At 36.5% G+C, this 17,822-nt stretch overlaps 1 protein-coding gene across 1 annotated transcript; it reads right to left on the bottom strand.

Annotated features, from left to right (window-relative positions):
- Positions 1 to 3,415: 3,415 nt before the first annotated feature.
- Positions 3,416 to 16,182, bottom strand: LOC121868595 (DEAD-box helicase Dbp80-like). Its single transcript, XM_042369373.1, has 10 exons — positions 16,050 to 16,182; positions 14,525 to 14,844; positions 13,376 to 13,478; positions 12,569 to 12,683; positions 12,315 to 12,469; positions 11,652 to 11,816; positions 8,878 to 9,040; positions 8,043 to 8,152; positions 7,075 to 7,252; positions 3,416 to 5,064 (listed from the first exon to the last, which is right to left on the bottom strand). Exons 1-10 carry the CDS (start codon positions 16,107 to 16,109, stop codon positions 5,000 to 5,002), a joined length of 1,434 nt encoding a protein of 477 aa, XP_042225307.1. The 5' UTR covers positions 16,110 to 16,182; the 3' UTR covers positions 3,416 to 4,999.
- Positions 16,183 to 17,822: the final 1,640 nt, after the last annotated feature.

Genomic DNA, 17,822 nt, shown 5'->3' on the forward strand with positions numbered 1-17,822 from the left:
AGTACAGCATTGCGGACTGCTTTACCAACATCAGTGAAGCATTCACTGAACTCGACAGTGAATGCTTGTTGACGAACTTTATGGCCTGAATGTGTGAATAACTTCCAGGGATTTCCGTCCATAGTAAAGGATGTGAATGACATTGTGAGTGTTGCACATCAGTTGGGTGGTGAGGGGTTTGTGGACATGGCGGCTGAAGATGTGAAAGAGCTGACTGATGGGCAAGGACAGGAACTGACAGAAGAGGATTTTAGAAGAGTTGGTAAAAAGTGCTGAGGAAGATGGAAGATCAAAAAGCAATTATGGAATTGCAACAAGAAGGTTGGGGCTTGAAAAATTTTGGTGAACTATTTCAACATGTGAAGGTGGTAACTGATTTCATTGTTGACCACGACCCTTCCATTGAACAGAGCCTTAAGATGGTCCGAGGAATCAACCAGGTATTGTTTCCCTACCAGGAAATGTTTAGAGACCTCAAAGCAAAGAAGAAACAAATACTGTACCAATCACCACATTTTTCAAGAAAGAACCATCTGCTACCGCCGCTGCTCCACCCTCCTCGTTCCAGCCACCCACCACCTCAATTCTTTTATGAAAAAAATGTAAGAAATGTTGATACCACAGTCTATAAAATCAGTTCTAATTAACACTCTCAGGATTGCCTGAAATTTATTTAATGAGCCTGTCACAGGACCACTTTTGAGCCAGCAGAATGACCAGAAATCATGGATAAGATATTGTGAAATATTTATACAAATGATGCCTTCCTATGTGAAAATGGTTGGGAAATCACATGAACCCCCATCCCCCCAATATATATATATATATATATATATATATATATATATATATAAATACATAAATATATATATATATATATATATATATATATATATATATATATATATATATATATATATATATATATATATATATATATATATATATATATATATATATATATATATATATATATATATATATATATATATATATATAAATACTTAAATAAAATAAAAGCCATATTGGCAAGTATAAGTGAAAAGTGAGAATTTACTGTTGATTCCTCTTTGTGCTGTACCCACATCATGGGCATCAGTCGGTATATAAAATACACGTCAAGAAAGAGTAAATCATGAGGAAGACGATAGTGAAATAAAAAAAAAACATAATGCAAAAAGCAATGGAGTTACAAAATCAAAAGTAAAAATAAGTGGTGGTTAGGCTCATAGTCGCAGACATGTTTATACAGGGTGTGCATAATTTTATTCCTTGCTAGTGTTTATGTCAAAATCTTTTGAAAGTATTTTTTTAATGATGGATTATTACTGTCCACATACTAAGGAAGAAATATAGACCAGTGAGAAGTTTCTTTGACAAAAATTGAAATTTTGGCAATAATATTTCCACTTACCACTCGGACAAGGTAGGCCTTGGAATATGGTCGATAATGGCATTACAAATACTTATCAGATAAACACAATAGGTATTCATTATAATTCACCATACCCATATGAATACCTCTACCGCACTACATTTCACTAACACTTATTATTTTTCCAAGCTAGGCCTATATATTACGACATGCTTTTCTGTGGTAAAGTATATGTAACTGTATTGTGAGTAGCGTAACTGTATTGTGAGTAGCCATTTCACCACCGTCACATAAATTAAAAAAATTTCACTATTTCATTATAAATATTTGACTACACATCACTTTATCACTTCATAAGAATAAATATCAAGGTTGTAAGTGATATATTGAGATAGCAGCGATAAGGCCACGGTGGCAATTTTTAAATCGCACAATGTCCCACACACACAACGCTTAGGAAGCCAGATGCACACTGGCGACTGTGACGCAATAATGCCTAGCCTACTACACCTAGACCGGTTGCCATCTAGCCTTAAGACTTGGTTCCGCACAGACAGTGGTGTTAAAAAAGTGGCATTAAATTTTGAAGTAATTTGACGAAGAAAGAAGAAAAAAAAAGGAAGAAAAAAAAGCCATATTGGTGTGTCTGATCGCAAGGCAAAAGTTTAATTTACATTAAATCAAAACGTCAATTATGCGTCTATGATCCCGAGAGTGTTAAGTTAGACACACAATTTTTAACTAAAATATTCCTGAATAATTTATCTAAAAGTTTGGTTAAATAAATATATTTAAAATACTAAAAATCTATATCATATGGGCGTGTGAGGCGCCTCGTGAATGGAGCTGTGTGTGGAATTTTCCACCCTGTACTAAGGAAAGTGAGTCTAAGCTATGCATCTCACATGGACAGACACAAGAGCTGTACAATATTTATTTACACAAACACCACTGTACATGTATGTACAATATATTGCAAATACTGTAAACAAAATAATGTATACTACAACTACTATACGTACTGTACTCACCAGCAGATGCTGTTGTCTTGAGCCTAGAGAATCAGACACTGTTATCACTTGAGATGGAGGTGGTAGAGAATAGTAGGGTCACGTTACTGACCTGACCTGATGCAATGTTAAGTGGAGGAGGGGTGGGGGGATTAGTGGTCTCATATTACTGAGGCAATGTCAGGTCACCCATTGTCAGATTGGGAAATCAGAGCAAAAGCATCTGACAGTCACTAAGACAGGGAGAGCGCTTTACAGCCACTAAAACACAGTACAATGTGAACTTTTGTGATGTCCTCTCACTGAGAAAAAATAAAAATAAAAAGATAAGATATTAAGCTCCATTTCTTAAGCTACGGTCACATTAGAGTTTTCCGTGGAATAAATCCACGATAGCATTTCATCCACAGGGAATAAGTCAATGGTACGATCCTCACACTGGCGAAAGGAACCATCGGCCAGGCACCCAGCTCGCGCAGCTAGTTTCAGCTCAGTTGGAGAGCAGGATGGCTTCATTGTATTTTTATTTATTTATTCATTTATTAATTTTTTTATGGGGATTAGCTCACCGGGGCACAGGTCACTGACCCACATCAGGGCCTGGGATGAAAATGTAATAAATATTCATAGTAAATAAAATTTATAATAAATAGGAAAATAAAATAATAATGATAACAATAATAATATTGTAATAATAATAATAAAGAACTATAAAGAAATACAAAAATGAAAAAATAAGTCAATAGTGAGAAATGCTATATGTATGTTGTGTTGTCAAGTAAGAGAAACAATTGAGACCTGCAATTGTGTGTAAATGGGGCAGAAAGACAGATCAGCAACCTGGGACTTGGTAAAAATTTTTGTGATGCCATATGGCAGCAGGGTCTACCATTAAACAACACATTATGCTTCCAATATCTTCCCAGGCAGTAGTACCTCCCGGTTTGGTAGCTGCCTACTACCTAGTTTCTATGGCAGCATTAACCGCTTTAGTGAGATATGTGTGGTCCTGTTAAAGAAGACCAAGATGAAAAAAAAAAATGATTGTGGGTAGCAGTATCCATCAAGGAAATTTGGTATGCGTTTAAAGGGTCCAAGCGATGTTTGTTTACAAAAGTGATGCAAGTACTCTAGAGTCAAATGAAATTCCCGTCGTGCTGAATTATTCTTATTTTTTATTTACGACAACATTTTTGCTCTTGTTTTGTTACTGAAATAGTTTTTATATTTTTTGTACATTTTGACATTAATAAGAAAAAATAAGAACGGTATAAATTTTAGTAATACAATAGACTCTCTATAGGAAATTTCAATCCACTGTACTGTGGCTTATCAGACGTTCCATATCGTCCTACTTTCGACAACAAATAAGTTGTCGCTGTAGAGACAACTTGAGGAGTTCGTTGAAAAATCAATGGTACAGTGGATTTATTCTGGGTAGAAACTCTAGTGTGACTGCAGCTTAACACACATGTAACCTATAAGAAACAATGGCTGGACTGTAGTTCACCAGAAGGCCACTAGACGGTGTTCAGGTAGATGACACCTCAGCTGACAAATGAAGTGAGTGATGCGTTCCATACGGTGAGTTGGCAGGATGACGAATATTGTTAATGCGACTTTGTTTACATTGCAAATAGGGGAGTGATCGTAATATATCAGCATCATTAATGTAAATTAGCGTAAATTGGGAGATCGTAAATAGAGATTTACCTGTATACAGAGGATACGGACACAACTTAACTTTATTTTTGAAGCAGTTACATCCAAGGACTACTTCAAATGGGGAGAAGGCTAGTCTGAGGCTTCTGAGTGGAAAATCTATGATGGCCAAGAAGGTTACATTACACAAGATACAGCAGTTCAAAAATGCTTAGCTCTCAACCATGATTGGTAACTTCTGCCTCCAAGTCCCCATTCTAGTAGCTAAGAATGCAATGAGAGAGCTGTACTAATTGTTTGATGAGCAACAACTGTCAATATGAGGGGTTAGCTTGGTTGGTAACCCACGGGTGCATTACAGGAGTCTCCGTGGACCAACACGAGGCTATAGAGTTCCCTGATAAGAAAGTGCACAAATGGAGTTCATAACAATAAAGCTCGTTCACCAGAAATGAAAACATACTTCTTAGTGCTTCAACATTCTTTATACACCTGTAAATAAATCTCTCTTATAGAAGTCTTTGTCAATCTGTATACCTGTCTTTACTGAGGCCACACATTGTATATATCAATTACTGCATTGTGTAAATCCTAAGAACAGTCATTATTTATACTGATAATTCCATGAGCTTTACATATATATTCACTATTACAAGTATGTTATTTCATTAAAATTTTAAGTTTCAGTTATACAGTATTGTACTGTATATTCTAAAACACATTCTTTTAAGTATAAGAGCGCTGTGTTAGTGGTTATGGCTGCCGTCTCTGTGCTGTATGATGCCCTGGTTCACTGCCATTCCTTCACTGAATACTGTACTTACATGATATTTAATGCCCGATTTCTTGTTTATTACGCGTCCTTATGGTTTTTCCATCATGATCAATTGTAAGTGTCATGAGTAACTTAATCATATTATATCAATAAATTATGCATTCCCCCCACATCGCTTTAGTCTTCACCAAGCTTCTCAATTTCATCAATGTTGTTATAGTCCAATTTGACTATTTTGATATCTGAAAAGAAGAAGAAAAAAATAAATAAATCATAAATTTTATACCTATAAGTTCAAAACATAAAAGGCAGTCACATGTAAGATTTTTGAATATCACAGCCACAGACAGTCACATGTAAGATCACCTGTGAACACCTTAGCCACAATCTCCACACTATGGTGTTAAACAAGCTGATATACTGCACCTGTTATCCTCTTCATTATTGGGATGCCACTTTTGATATTATATTTGGCTCATTTTATTCAGCACAGAGGGGATACCATACACAAGTGGTTAAACAACTTGCTTCTCACAAGAAAGGTTTAAACAAGATCAAAATCCTATAAAACAAGTGTTCCAAAAATGGCAAATACTGTACCATGCCCACTGTGACCCCCAAACTGACACCTTTCTTTTTTGCTAAAGGGGTCTGTGTGACATCATCATCATCAGATCGTATAAATGTAAGTTAAGATCTCAAAGTCAAACTTTTAGTTTAACTAACAATGATCAAGACCTTCCATTCATTGGCTCTAAAATCAAAAGGGAACTTTTTACCCTTTGGTGCAAAAATTCTGTTGAGGTCAGAAGTTTGCTAGCTCTCATATTGAAGCAGTAGCAAGCCCAAATGAAATTAAACAGCACATCCACACCACATGGCAGTCAGGGTAGATAAGTTTGAAGACTCATTCCTGTAAGTCAGTTTCACCATGGGGAGCAAACTTTGGTCCATGATTGTACCTGTGTACATCTGAACTTGGAAGGTCAACTTACAATTTTAGCAACAAAGATCCAGAAAAAAGTATCTTGCTCTTTATGAAGACAAGGTACTCATATAATGCCATGTTCATCTGTGCTTGGAAACTTAAGTTAAAATTAGAAAACAAAATTCTGTGTTGAATAAAATTGTCTGGCATAAACTAAATAAAATATTAAATGTGGTACAGTATTCCCACAATGAAAGGGTTAATGGTATATACAGTATAGGAATTACTGTATGGTTCAAAAGATATATGGCTTTGTGAGTTATACAATACTGTACAGTGGTCCCTCGGTTAACGAACACAATTCATTCAACAGAGTCATTCGTTAACCGAGTCCATTGTTTCAATGGGATATTGGGTAATTGGTTCCAGCTGACAGAAAAGTACATACAAAGTAAAAAAAAAATGCAGAAAAGTACACTTACTTTGAGGTGTGTATGTAAAAGGTTCCTGGTTGATGATGATGATAGGAATTAGAAGTGGGGGTGAAGAAGAAAGGAGAAGAGAAGGAAATGGGGATGGAGGAGAAATCACCTTTCAGGGGACCCATGCTTGATGCAGTAATTTCACCAATAAAATTTTAAGTTCACTAGGTGTAATTCAAGATTATTTTATTTAAATCAACCCTGCACTCGCTATATATTATCAATATGTTAACTAAATTTCAGAATGACCACTAATTTTAATGTAAAAATGAAAAAATATTCAAGACACCAACAAAACCGATGTTCACCCCACTGTTAACAAAGCCTAACTGACGCCTGGTGGGTGAGTCAAGCGACTGATGGGTGCACAAAAAACTAGTTTCCTGTACTGCATATATTATCAATATACTAACTAAACTTTAAAATGACTAATAATCTTAATATAAAAAATGCAAAAATATTAAAGACCACAACTTTCTTGATATTTACTCCACTGGAAACGAATGTAAACATACAACAGATTATTGAATTGGCAGATTAGCCCATCAGCTGATGCTCACAACAAAACGTGGTTTTCGTAAGGATCTCGTTAAACGAAGTTCTGTTCGTTAACCGAATTGAAGATCCTTATGGGAGGTAATTCGTTAACCGAAATTTCGTTAATCGAATCACTCGTTAACCGAGGAACCACTGTATATCTTTGTTCTGAAGAAATCAAGAAAACAAAAACAAAGATATTAGATGGACTCCAAGGGTAAGGGTCATGACAACACTCTTCCAGCTCTGGTTGTCACAGGTCAAGAAGTGATATCATCACTCAACTTTAACAATACTGTACTCACTGAAGTGCTGCTCAATTTCCCTCAATAACCTAAGGTCATCCTGTCCATCAACGATGTTGATGGCATTGCCAGTCTTGCCAAAGCGTCCAGTGCGGCCGATTCGATGCAAGTATGTTTCACAGTCTGCTTTGCCAGATCCATACACATGGGGAAGATCATAATTGACCACTAGGTTCACCTGGAATGTTATTAAAACAACCCTATAACATGGTGCTATTAAGCCTACCACATAAACAATCCCACTTTCATTTATAATTTGGGTGATTCAGTATCAAGTGTCTTTCATTCTGGTCAATCAACCAGATAATTATATATTTACATGACATCAAGGTATTTTATGATGCTGTATAAAGTTGTGACCTCAACAAATGGACTTCAATTACATGTTCTACACTTTACCTACTGATGACTCATATTCACGTTAAGGTACAACAAAGAATCTGTATCATTACACGATTAATTTTCTGGACAATATTTTAACCATTTAACTGTAATACAGACATCTGAATTTTATGTACATGATGTAGTCTCATGATGACATATAATATTAACTATGTTTTGAACCTTTAACCTTAAATTGATCTTAGACTTTTGACCTATATAATACATATTTGACTTTGGTTATCCACAAATTCTTACATAAATGAGCATCAACTGACATAATTTCTTTAATATTAGTCAAGCTGTTTCAGAGACATGTGGTGGATACAATTATGTGATGGGAAGAAATACACAAAGACAGACAAGACACTGTATGATCCCCCCATAATAGGGTAGATAACTGATGAGAAGTGGTTAAAGAATAAAATAAATTATGCAAAGATACTAGATAAATAACAAAGAAAATGAAATATAACATTTAAGATGATGAAGAGAAAGAACAATCAAGATAAAATAAAGGAAAAATATTTAAAATTCTTCAAACAAAGTACTGTACAACAGACTAAAAAAAAAAAAAAAATGCTTACTGTGTCAACGTCAATTCCTCGTGCCAGAACATTAGTACATATCAGTACTCTTTCAGATCCCTCACGGAAGCGGAGCAACACTCGAACTCGTTCATCTGGTGTTAAGTCACCTAGAATAATAAATAATAGTAAAGTACAAAACAGCTACAGTATGTTAAACCAGTAAATTCTGGCCTACAGGACAAAGTTTTCAAGCAACAAAATGTGCATGATGTTAACTTACACTATATCATATCATTATATATATATATATATATATATATATATATATATATATATATATATATATATATATATATATATATATATATATATATATATATATATATATATATATATATATATATATATATATATTTTAACTCTGGGAAGGAATATTTCGGTGACATTTCAAATTAATTAATTATTTTCCATATGAAGATTGTAATTAATGAAGAATACCAAGAACACCCTCAACACATCTCATGAACAAGAGTTCATTTCTTCAGCGTTCAGGTTCACCACAAAATAAGATTCACAGCAAACTTTCTTGGCAGATAACAGAAAGCTTTTTAAAAGATTCTGTCCACAGATAGACCATTACATTGTTAAAGTTGCCCCCAAAAGTTCTAAAGGTGAAGGTCAACAGTCTGTCTAATAATCTTCAATCTTACTAATGATAAGTTAATTAAATTTGGTCTCTTCAAAGACTTTATGTGGTAATAATAGCCAATATCACTGGGAAAGGAATATGGCTGATGGATGGGCCAAGAAAACATGTGTGTTGTTAACAAGAGATGTATGTATTCAGCCATGTTAAACTAACAGAGGAATGTATCTAACTGCTTGCCCTTACCGGTGAGCAGAGCAACTTGATGCCCATCTTCCTTCAGTCGTGTTGCCAACCAATTAGCATTCTGCTTAGTGTGGCAGAAAAACATGGCACTACCCACTGGGATGGAGTAGATGTTAGAGATGGCTTCATATTTCTCATCCTGACTCCGACATTCAACATACATCTGCAACAGGTACAAAAATACAAATATGAAGCATCTTATTTTTCCATCTTATAAACAGTGTCTCATTGCCCCTTCAGGAGTTGGTCAACACAGAGGAGCTTCTCTGCCATGTCACTACAGCTCCCACTTACCCTTTTTATTTCTCTCCTTCATTCCCCTCCTTCCCTCCCTCATGCATTGTTCCACCTTTGCCTGCCACACTCCCTGTCCCTCATGTATTCCATACTCTGTTGTAAGCAAGTACTGTGTGCTTATTTCTGACAAATTTATGTCCACTTATAAATTATGTTCAGGCAAGAATACCACAGAGAAGGAATACTCATCAACTTCACTTCAGTTATTCATACAAATTCTCTGGTTTTGTTTATACCCCTAATACTGTCCTCCTACAGTTTTTATTATTATTAATTTTATTAAGACTATACAATACTAATTTTTTCTCTTAATGTCTCACCCAATTCCTCCACCTTTTCCAATTTCACCTTCATTTCCTTTGGTCATAGTACATGTATTTCTGTCAGTTATCTATCTAATTTCCATTATAAGTTTTGAAACACCAGGTAGTGGTGTAAGCTGTTCCTTATTCATCTTACTAACTTTGTGTCCTTGCCTTGTTTCCTGATCCTCTCATCAACTACATAACCCATCAAAGAATTCTGTCCATACCACATTTCAACTTTTCTTTTCCTATAATACAAAGCTTACCTGCCAAGAAATTTTGTACAGCTTCTTTTCTCCTCAAGTCTTCCAGTGAAACTATTGCCTTATAAACACTTATTCCATCACTTCTCCAATAAATACTCCACTCCCCTGGTCTCGACTCATTAAGGTCAACAGGCTAAGGATGCACTCGGGGACAGTAACTATAACCAGCCAATATAGACTTACTATAAACATTTGGCTACTGTACTGTAGTACTTATTACTTCAATCCTGAAAATTTGAATCCTTACCTACAACAAAAAATTAAACAAAATTGTAAGCATTCCACATATAAATTATAATACATTACAAGTAAAACCAAAAAGCTTGTGAAACATTACTGTATAAGTCCAACTTTCTATGTTAAAAAATTATATATAAAAAACTCCATACCTAACAACAAAACAACAACAGTAAAACACCCCATAAGTCAGCATCTGATAAGTTACAATTTGCAATAAGTTTGCATTTGCACCAGATAACCATTATACAGTATTTTTGAGTAGTCGGAAAATTGGCACTAAGTCAGCAGGAGCAGAGTCATGCGCGAGAACTCAGTAAGCCAGCCCACGTATGTCAGCCCCCTGAGCGCGAGTTTACGTGTGCCTCTTGTCACAGGTAGACCTTCTGACAGATTAAGTGCCTGTGAAATGTTACTGTACCAAAAGTGTTAAGTGTTATGTAGAAAGTGTAGTTTTAAGTTTGTCAGAACAATAAATTACAGCATCTGTGAAGTGTTATTGTTATGTATAAAGTGCACAGTATATACAGTAGCGTTAAGTTCATCAGAATAATTTGCTATACTGTACAGTGCCTGTGAAGTGTTGCACACAATACAGAATGTACTTTGTACAGTACTACAGTTTGTCTGCCTTTTTTACAAGTTCATCAAGAAATTGCCCCTTGCTGTTGGTAAGTACCTAATACAACTGTTTTTATTTCATTATATACACTACAAGCTCATTACTGATAAGTAGGCAAATTCGATTACTCGGCAAGGCATCAGCACCATATGTACCAAGTTACAGGTTTTTACTGTACAGCACTGGACTTAGAAACCTACACTATCAAAGTTGGGTATACCTGCATAATGCCCCATCAGTTGCACCTTGTTTCATCTGAGGGATGTATTAACAAGGCCTCTTGGTGAAGACTTGGTGGAACTCAGTTTATCTTCTACTGTGCAGCAACCCACAAAGGTGCACTCAACAAAATTTTACAAACCACAAACTACCGTAATCTTTTTGACATTCTTATTTTCGTCATTACTGCCACCTTGCCACGAATATATCAAACTGCTAAGAACGATACATGAGCCAAACAATGCTTCTGAGGAACTGGTTCTTACAGGTTGAAACTGTAAGTAAAAAGATTTCAGCTGCAAAAGTGTTGCATAGCTTCTTTTCCAGACATGTTCTTATTAAGGACTTCAAAGAACAGTACAAGAAGTCTCTGGAAGGGACGGTGGTGAGTAGCACTGGTGAGAAAATGGACATGTTCCAATTTATTATTTATAAGAGGAATTATTTTACCAGCAAGGCATAATGCCATAACTTGTAAAGGATGGTAAAGAGGCTATATAGGGGATAACATACTAGGAATGTTGGATCAATGAAACTGACTTCCAACATGTAAGGCAAAGGTGGTATAATATATTAAGATGAGAAATGTGTGTATGGTAAAAGAAAAAGAGAGAGTGGAAAGGAAATGTGTAATGGGGCATCCAAGAGGCACTTCTATCAGTGCCACACGTCAGAGGAGAACTTCCCGAAGGAGCAAGGTGTCACATATAAGACAAGAAGAATGCCATTAACAAATTGGTGAAATTGAAAAGATGATTCATTCTGTCATTATTTCTTTACCGAGTACCTGAAATTAACCCATTTATTACATGCAGAATATCTTTTTACCTGTCTTATATTTGTTAGAGTTTCCTCTTCCCTTCGTAGACGGAGAACGACAGGGTCAGTAATGATGGCCTCAGCAAAATTAACCACTTCGTCATCATAAGTGGCAGAGAACAACATCATCTGACACTTTTCAGGAAGTTGTTTATGGATACGGACAGACTGGTCCTGTAGGTAAGAAAATATCCCAACTGTCATTTTTGCATAATGCAGTGACCAAAATGAACCAAAACATTAGCTCCTTCTTTTACTTAGTCATGAAGTTGAACAATATTTTTTGGGTGGTGAGTTCTGTAGAATGTCATTAACTGCACTGGGAAGTAAATACTCTGGCCCCAACTGTTCCCTTTGTCTAAGGAGTCTAAAGACATGAGGGGAGTGCTGATTTCACCCAGCCAAAGCACTTACTGGACTTTATATAAGGTATCCAGCCATAAAATTACTTACGTGGCAATAAAATAACGATATGATTAGAATGACTGAGTAACGTTAAGTGCACATACATTACTGTACAGTATATGTAATAATATATCAAGTTGTGCAGCGACTACAATGCTAAAAAAAAAGAAGATTAGGTGCAGTAATTTGAAGTATACGGTAGGTAAGCTGATAATGCTCTAACTTAGCATCCAAAAACTCAATACTAAAATAAAATAACTGGTGTACCTGATGGCCCTGAGTGGCTATCATGACATCGGCTTCGTCAAGTACAAACACTTTACATAAACGCAGATCCAGGCATTTGTACTTAGTAACCCAGTCTACCACCTTCCCAGGGGTGCCAATGACTATATGTTCCATAATTTTCTGTCCACGAGGAACTGAAAAAGAAGAAGGAAATGTTAAAACAATTTATCAGGTAAATATGGAACACTTTCAAGTCTAGAGCTCAAGATCAGCATCAATATTCAGATAATCACCTGAGTTTCCCTTCACAGCAGAGCGAATGGTAATATCAGTGCATTTCTTTCCCATCTGCTTCACACAATCAAGGGTCTGCAATGCCAACTCCATGGTTGGTGACAAACACAGAGCCTGAAAATTATAATCAAAATTAGTGTAAAAATGAACACCACCCCAAAAAATGGTCCTTTACTGTGACATTGTCAGCATAACATGGCTATAGAGAAAGTATAGGGGATAATCAGGACTATTTACTTTACAATGAACTTTTTTTTATTGAGCCAAATACATGATTTAAGTGGAGCATTTGCTGCCAACACAATGTACTAAGGCATAAGTGAGGGGATAATACGTAGTGCATTATACAATTAACTAATACCGTATATGAAACACTAAATAAAGTCACATGATTAATAAAAATGAACACTGGCACAAATACTGCCCCCAAAATTAATAAATAAATAATAAAGGCATGACATAGAATAAAAGTTAAGACCATTCCAGAATAAATAGATACAATAAGAATAATTGAGCAGCCATGCTGAATACAATACAGCACTGTATATCAGTTGATACAGCATAATTGGAGCAATCTTGCCTCTGTCATGAGGAAGTAAGACATGGAAATACTCATGATATGCAGTAGCATTGGACTGTACAGCAAAGTATGTCTGGAAAATATGTAAAACTAGTTGTTGAATAAACAAGTAAAAATAACTGCCTGAGAGGAGATACGTCAGCAAGCTTGAGCTACACATATAAGGCCAAGTAAAACAACGTGCCCTAATTATGAAGTAACTAAGAACAAAATACTTATCTGGTACCTGGCAACACTTCTTGGAGGAGTCGATGCGACTCAACATGGCAAGGGTAAATGCTGCTGTCTTGCCAGTCCCTGACTGTGACTGGGCAATCATATTGGCAGGCCTGTGGGGAGGGATTGAAATTATTATATACAGAACTCAATCAAATAAAAGTACTGTACATAATTATATATAGCAATCGCATGTAAGTACAAACATACCTCTTAGAATGAGGTTTCATTAAGAGGAATTTTCAATACAGGTATCCTTAGTTTAATGATGGGGTTGCGTTCCTGAGAAACATAACGTGTCGCAATTATCGCTAAATGAGGGATTACAACAAAGCACTGAGGGTGAACAACCGGTTCAAACGGCAGGATGGTAAACAATGAGTACAGTTCAGTACTCACTAATAATAATAAAAAAAAAAATTATTAAGCAAAAGGTGAGCCTAATCCAAACAAATTTCAAATTGCATACATCAAAAATGTAAAAAAATTGCCATGATAAACAATAAAATTGATACATAGCATATCGTAAAATACAATAGCACATATTTCATGTACAAAATATAGCTCCATCTACACACAAACCATCCTCTGGGAGACGCGACATAGTTCAGCCAGATGACTCAAGAGACGTGTGGCTGCTGCCATGCTATGCTGTATGTATGCCATGATGTCACATTGGGGTAGGGAGTCAGGGAGCATGACTCGCCTCGCGATGCAGTTACAGCCACTGCCTCCACAAATACATTCACTTCACATACACACATACCTATGCTCTTCAGTTTTCTTGTTTTATAGTTTTATATAACTGTATATTATTTTATTTATTTCTAAGCCACATGAGAGTATTGTAATGATTTTTCCACAACTTTTATAGTTTCATTACATATAAAAATGGCAACATGCTATCTCACAGGCCACCTCATCCCAAGTTTTTCCCTTTTCCAGTGAGTCAAGTTATCGCTAAACTGAATTTGGACCTAACGTTAAGTGAGAAAGGGTGTCAAAATTTTTCTATCACTCAACCGAATTAATATTAAGTGAATTAGTGCTAACGGAGGGATACCTGTCAGTCTGGCATGACAACAGGAAATGCAGTCACTAATCCTGGTGTTGGGTAATGTACAGACAAACAGAAAAAAAAAACTTGCTAGATAATTACGGATCAGCCAAAAGTGTAGGAAGAGAGATTTCTTGAATTTTTGAGGGAAGCTTAAATCCCATATCATAAATCCCCTCCAGGAGTTCTTTTCGTAGGTTGAGTTCCTCAAAAGTCTTGACACAAAAGAGGGGATTCTTGGGGTCCTTCCGGTAGACCTCCACATTGTTCTTGCACTCAACAATGCCTTTCCTCATTGCCTTCCTCATCAGTGACAGGTCAGCAGCAGTAACACTCTCCTCTGGGGAGACTTCATTTGGAGCTGTCTGTTTTTCTGGGGATACACCATCCTCTTCAGTTTGGGGGAGCTTTAAGTTACAGACCTGCAGGTAATAATAATAGTGATGAAGAAAATTTTTCCAGAGGTGAAAACCTGTAAACCTATTAGTGTGAGGCCTACTGACATCATGTTTACAATGAAGAGATGTACACAATAACTGCTGTTAAGTTTAGAATACAAGAAGTAGCTACACTAATGCATTCAACATGTGAGCAGCTGTTTTTGCTCACATGGATAAATTCACATTTTGTTTTTCTTTGCTCCAAAAAAAGATGTGCATTCTATGCAGTAAACCAAACATAACCATAAGAATTTCATAAAATTATATATATATATATATATATATATATATATATATATATATATATATATATATATATATATATATATATATATATATATATATATATATATATATATATATATATATATATATATATATATATATATATATATATATATATATATATATATATATATATATATATATATATATACCCTGTGAGTTTCCACAGCCATCGCAAGAGATTTCCTGTGCCAGAAACAGATACACTATATAATCTCTTGTTCAACAAATAAACCAAACTAACCTACCTGAGCTTGAGCTTCATCTAAACAGTATTATATAAATCAGGTTAGGTAAGGTAGGTTAGTTTGATTCATTTTATGAACAACAGATTATATAATGTATCACTTTCTGGTACTTCAGAAAGTTTCCAGTCTCAATGAATGTCAACAAAGGTGTTCATGATTTCACGCTGTTAAACACAAGATTAGCCAACCACCAGAATGATATTACAAGAAACGTTTTCCTCGTCCACTTATCATTCTTCTCATGAGGTATGAAAGCTTTTATCTTCTGGAGTGAAATTCCCTACTGTAGGTAGTTAAGGAGCACAGATAATCTGGACATTTACCACTAATTCATGTAGTTTCTGCAAACAAAGCAGAAAATTACAACCATAATGACTTTAATAAACAACTCACCCCGAGCCATAATAACAGGAGCCACACACACCTTACTGATACAACCACCTGGCCAATTTCACCTCAAATACTCTGGTGTACATATACTAACATAACTAACTCCACAAACTGTAAAGTGGCTTGTAAGTTCCATTGTTAAATTTAGAAAAACCCGAGACAGCATTTTTGCTTTGCCCTTGGAATGAATGTGGACTCCAGGGACTCTACCACTTCCCTTTTAGTTTCCCTGATTTCCCAACGATAAAAATACCGTATCCTTACTTTATCGACCAAGTCCTTGGCCTCCTGCTCCTCGGCTGCCTTAGCCCAGTCGTCACCCATTATTATCAGGTTTTAGACAGGACAAACCTCGACACTCACGTAGTTCTGACTGAGGAAAAACAACTTAGCGGAGTCAGTATTTCCGGGTCATAAACTAGAGACTTGTAGGAAAAAAAACATTTATATATGATATAAATAAACCAATAAACAATATAAATAAAGTGTTTGCTATAATAATTGATTATATATGAATGGCGACTTTAAAACTTTTTCTTTCTCACACTTACATTCTTAGTCATATATCTTGAAACCATGAGGAAGAACTAAGATGAAATTGTGTCAAACACGCAAATGAGATGAAACAGGGAAGAAATTACAGTAGTCTGATGCTGAGTCAAGAGTAAACCTCACAATACATATATCATAATATTACTCTTCAGAATATGTTATCATTTTATATTGATAGGTATGACATATTTTCAGGAGAGGATACACGAACACGTAGAAAAACTGCAATACTTTTCTCTGGAAAGACTTACAGGATGTATAAAGATTTGGAATATCAAACTCCAGCAACTAAGAAATTCCAATGAAAAGAAGCTACCTAACCTACCATATGCAGTTTTAGTCAATGTAGATAGTGACTCAAACAGCACATGCTTCTCTACCCTGCCCAGACCTCACATACATGTACAGCACCGCGTCATACCTCCGAAAAATGACCTGTGTTAATCCCCTGACCCAGCCATATCCCCCCCCCCCCCAAGACGACCATATCCACAAACAAATGTAGGCCTGTAAGCTTGACCAGCATAGTTTGTAAAGTACTAGAGAGCATTATAAAAGATGTCATGATGGAACATTTACGAAATAGCCTTCTTTTCTTTTACTTTTACTTACCTTTATCCTCTTCACCACTGATCGGCTCGTTAGCTGCTTGGGCGATCGGTCACGTCTCTGTCACGCACTGTCACAACACTTTCTGGCAGATTGTTCCAAGAGTTCACAACTCTCACTCCGAAATAGTTTGCCCTCATAGTTTTCTGGACTTGCGGCTTCTTCAGTCTTGAGTTGTGACTCCTTGTGGGGCGAGCGTCCGCCAGCTGCAAGTAAGGACACTCGACTGAGTAGTGCCCCTTGAAGTTGAGACGCTTATACGCCTCAATTAGGTCGCCCCTTGCCCGTCTGTAGTATAAGCTAGGCAAGTTCACGCGCTCCAATCTCTCAGGGTAGTTGAGGTGCCGAAGTGCAGGCACCAGTCTGGTGGCCCTCCTTTGAACATTTTCAACCAACTGACAGACGGGGTGACAGTACTCCAGATGGGGAAGCCACTGATCGGCTCCTTAGCCGCTTGGGCGGCCGGTCACGTCTCTGTTACGCACTGTTGGCAAGTACTGGGCAAGAACTGGCTCCTGAATATATCTGAACCTGCTCCGGTGTTGTTCAAGTCTAACCTTGTATGAGCTCACACTCGGTGCCGTTGTACGGGAGCGTTTTCCTTACTTCATATTTTATACTATCCTTACACAATTTTCACCCCGAAAAAGTTTGCCTTCAACCTTGAGTTATGACTCCGTGTGGGGCAGGCGTCCGCCAGCTCCAGGAATGAACAGTCGATTAAGTATTGCCCTCTGTAGTAGCTGAGGTTCCGTCGAGCAGGCACCAGTCTGGTGGCCCTCCTTTGGACATTTTCAATCAATTGACAGTTTCTAGCAAACCTCGGGGACCAGACAGTACTCCAGCAAGGCCACCTTGACTCCAGACGGGGAAGCA

The sequence above is a fragment of the Homarus americanus genome, unplaced genomic scaffold, assembly GCF_018991925.1.
Source record: "Homarus americanus isolate GMGI-L3 unplaced genomic scaffold, GMGI_Hamer_2.0 scaffold59495, whole genome shotgun sequence".
In the NCBI taxonomy this organism is placed as follows: domain Eukaryota; kingdom Metazoa; phylum Arthropoda; class Malacostraca; order Decapoda; family Nephropidae; genus Homarus; species Homarus americanus.

Coding starts and splice junctions, on each gene's coding strand:
- LOC121868595 (XM_042369373.1), bottom strand. CDS start 16,109: ATGGGTGACGACTGGGCTAAGGCAGCCGAGGAGCAGGAGGCCAAGGAC. Junction 12,684..13,375: donor CCTCCAAGAAGTGTTGCCAG/GTACCAGATAAG, acceptor TATAATTTTCAG/GCTCTGTGTTTGTCACCAAC. Junction 12,470..12,568: donor TGCTGTGAAGGGAAACTCAG/GTGATTATCTGA, acceptor CTTCTTTTTCAG/TTCCTCGTGGACAGAAAATT.